Source organism: Propithecus coquereli, unplaced genomic scaffold (assembly GCF_000956105.1).
Source record: "Propithecus coquereli isolate 6110/MARCELLA unplaced genomic scaffold, Pcoq_1.0 Scaffold354, whole genome shotgun sequence".
In the NCBI taxonomy this organism is placed as follows: Eukaryota; Metazoa; Chordata; class Mammalia; order Primates; family Indriidae; genus Propithecus; species Propithecus coquereli.
The window spans coordinates 606,008-607,881 of NW_012149219.1; the positions used below are offsets into that span (position 1 = coordinate 606,008).

At 45.0% G+C, this 1,874-nt stretch overlaps 1 protein-coding gene across 1 annotated transcript; it reads left to right on the forward strand.

Moving 5' to 3' along the window:
• The first annotated feature begins 448 nt into the window (after positions 1-448).
• Positions 449-1,385, forward strand: LOC105816059 (transcription initiation factor TFIID subunit 9-like). Its single transcript, XM_012651374.1, is given in 2 exon segments — positions 449-949; positions 952-1,385. Coding segments are annotated over 2 exon segments (792 nt in total). The 5' UTR covers positions 449-591.
• Positions 1,386-1,874: the final 489 nt, after the last annotated feature.

Below are 1,874 nucleotides of genomic sequence, written 5' to 3' on the forward strand. Positions count from 1 at the left end.
AAGCCCTGGTTGTGGACGAGAAAAGACAGGTCCGTGCCTCCCGGGGAAGGACCATGAGTGCTTGGCTTCTAGTGTTGAAGGGACCTGGGGAAATAGCACTCAAGTTTCCGGGTAAACTCAAACAAACATTCACAATGACCAAGAATCTCACCTGTGCCGAGTCTCAGTGACGCGGTGGTTGTGAAGAAACAGCAGCGAGAAACCAAAGGTGGCGGGGACTCTGCTCAGCTCGCCTGCTGGGCGTGAGAATGTCTCATTGGAAGCTTCTTACTTCTGATCCTGTGTGCCATTTTGTGACAGATATTTAATAAGGGAAATGAACCCTACTGTAGGTGGCGTATGGGGCCCAAAGGGCACTGGGCTTAAAGAGCCAAACCTGGGCCCCTTCCGGCTCCTCCCTGTAGTGCATAGGACACAGGAGCCGCGGCGCTTGGAGCCATCGCGGCGAGGACCATGTTGCTTCTGAACATCCTGCTCACGGGTACACCTGGGGTTGGAAAAACCACACTAGGCAAAGAACTTGCCTCAAGATCAGGACTGAAATACATTAATGTGGGTGATTTAGCTAAAGAAGTCTGACCACCGGATATCATGGAGTCTGGCAAGATGGCTTCTCCCAAGAGCATGCCGAAAGATGCACAGAGGATGGCACAAATCCTGAAGGATATGGGGATTACAGACTATGAGCCAAGAGTTATTAATCAGATGTTGGAGTTTGCCTTCGGATATGTGACCACAGTTCTAGATGAAGCAAAAATTTATTCAAGCCATGCTAAGAAAGCTACTGTTGATGCAGGTGCTGTGCGATTGGCAATCCGGTGTCGCTCTGACCAGTCTTTTACTTCTCCTCCCCCAAGAGATTTTTTATTAGATATTGCAAGGCAAAGAAATCAAACCCCTTTGCCATTGATGAAGCCGTATTCAGGCCCTAGATTGCCACCTGATAGGTACAAACAGCTCCAAACTATAGGCTTAAGTCTTTACAGAAAAAGGCATCTACTTCTGCAGGAAGAATAACAGTGCCTCCGTTAAGGGTTGGTTCAGTTACTAGCAGACCAAGTACTCCCACCCTAGGCACACCAACCCCACAAACCATGTCTGTTTCAACTAAAGTGGGGACTCCGATGTCCCTCACAGGGCAAAGGTTTGCAGTACAGATGCCTGCTGCACAGTCCCCAGCTGTAAAAGCATCGATTCCTGCAACATCAGCAGTTCAGAATGTTCTGATTAATCCATCATTAATTGGGTCCAAAAACATTCTTATTACTACTAATATGGTGTCATCACAAAATCCTGCCAATGAATCATCAAATGCATTGAAAAGAAAGTGTGAAGATGATGATGATGATGATGACGATGGTGATGATGACTATGATAATTTGTAATCTAGCCTTGATGCATGTAACATGTATATTTGGCCTTGAATCCATTGTACTGAAATTAAACACGCATGCCGGATGTTTTCAAGTTGTGTTTTAGAAAACTTTAATGAGTGAATATAGTTACCATACTTTCAATCGAAATGTTGGATTTTCTTTAATAAGGATTAGTAATGGTTTTTCATCAACCTTTAAGTGTAAAAAATAAAGTTATTGTTCATCAATCTGAAAAAAAAAAAAAAAAGCCAAACCTGTGTGTCCTTTCTGCACGGAGAAGAGACCAGGCGAAGCCCCACGGAACTCTCCGTACATGCCACCGCCACGCACCCCACTTGGCTTTGTAAACTTCCTTCACGTTTTCCATTTCCAAAGAACTGTTTCATCGAGATCAACTGCAATAATGTTTTTATTTTTAGCCATAAATCATTCTAGGCTACTGTTGTCACGATGGCCGTGGAGAGTCATCAGCGTGGCGTGGTGGCTGTAGCGGTGAGG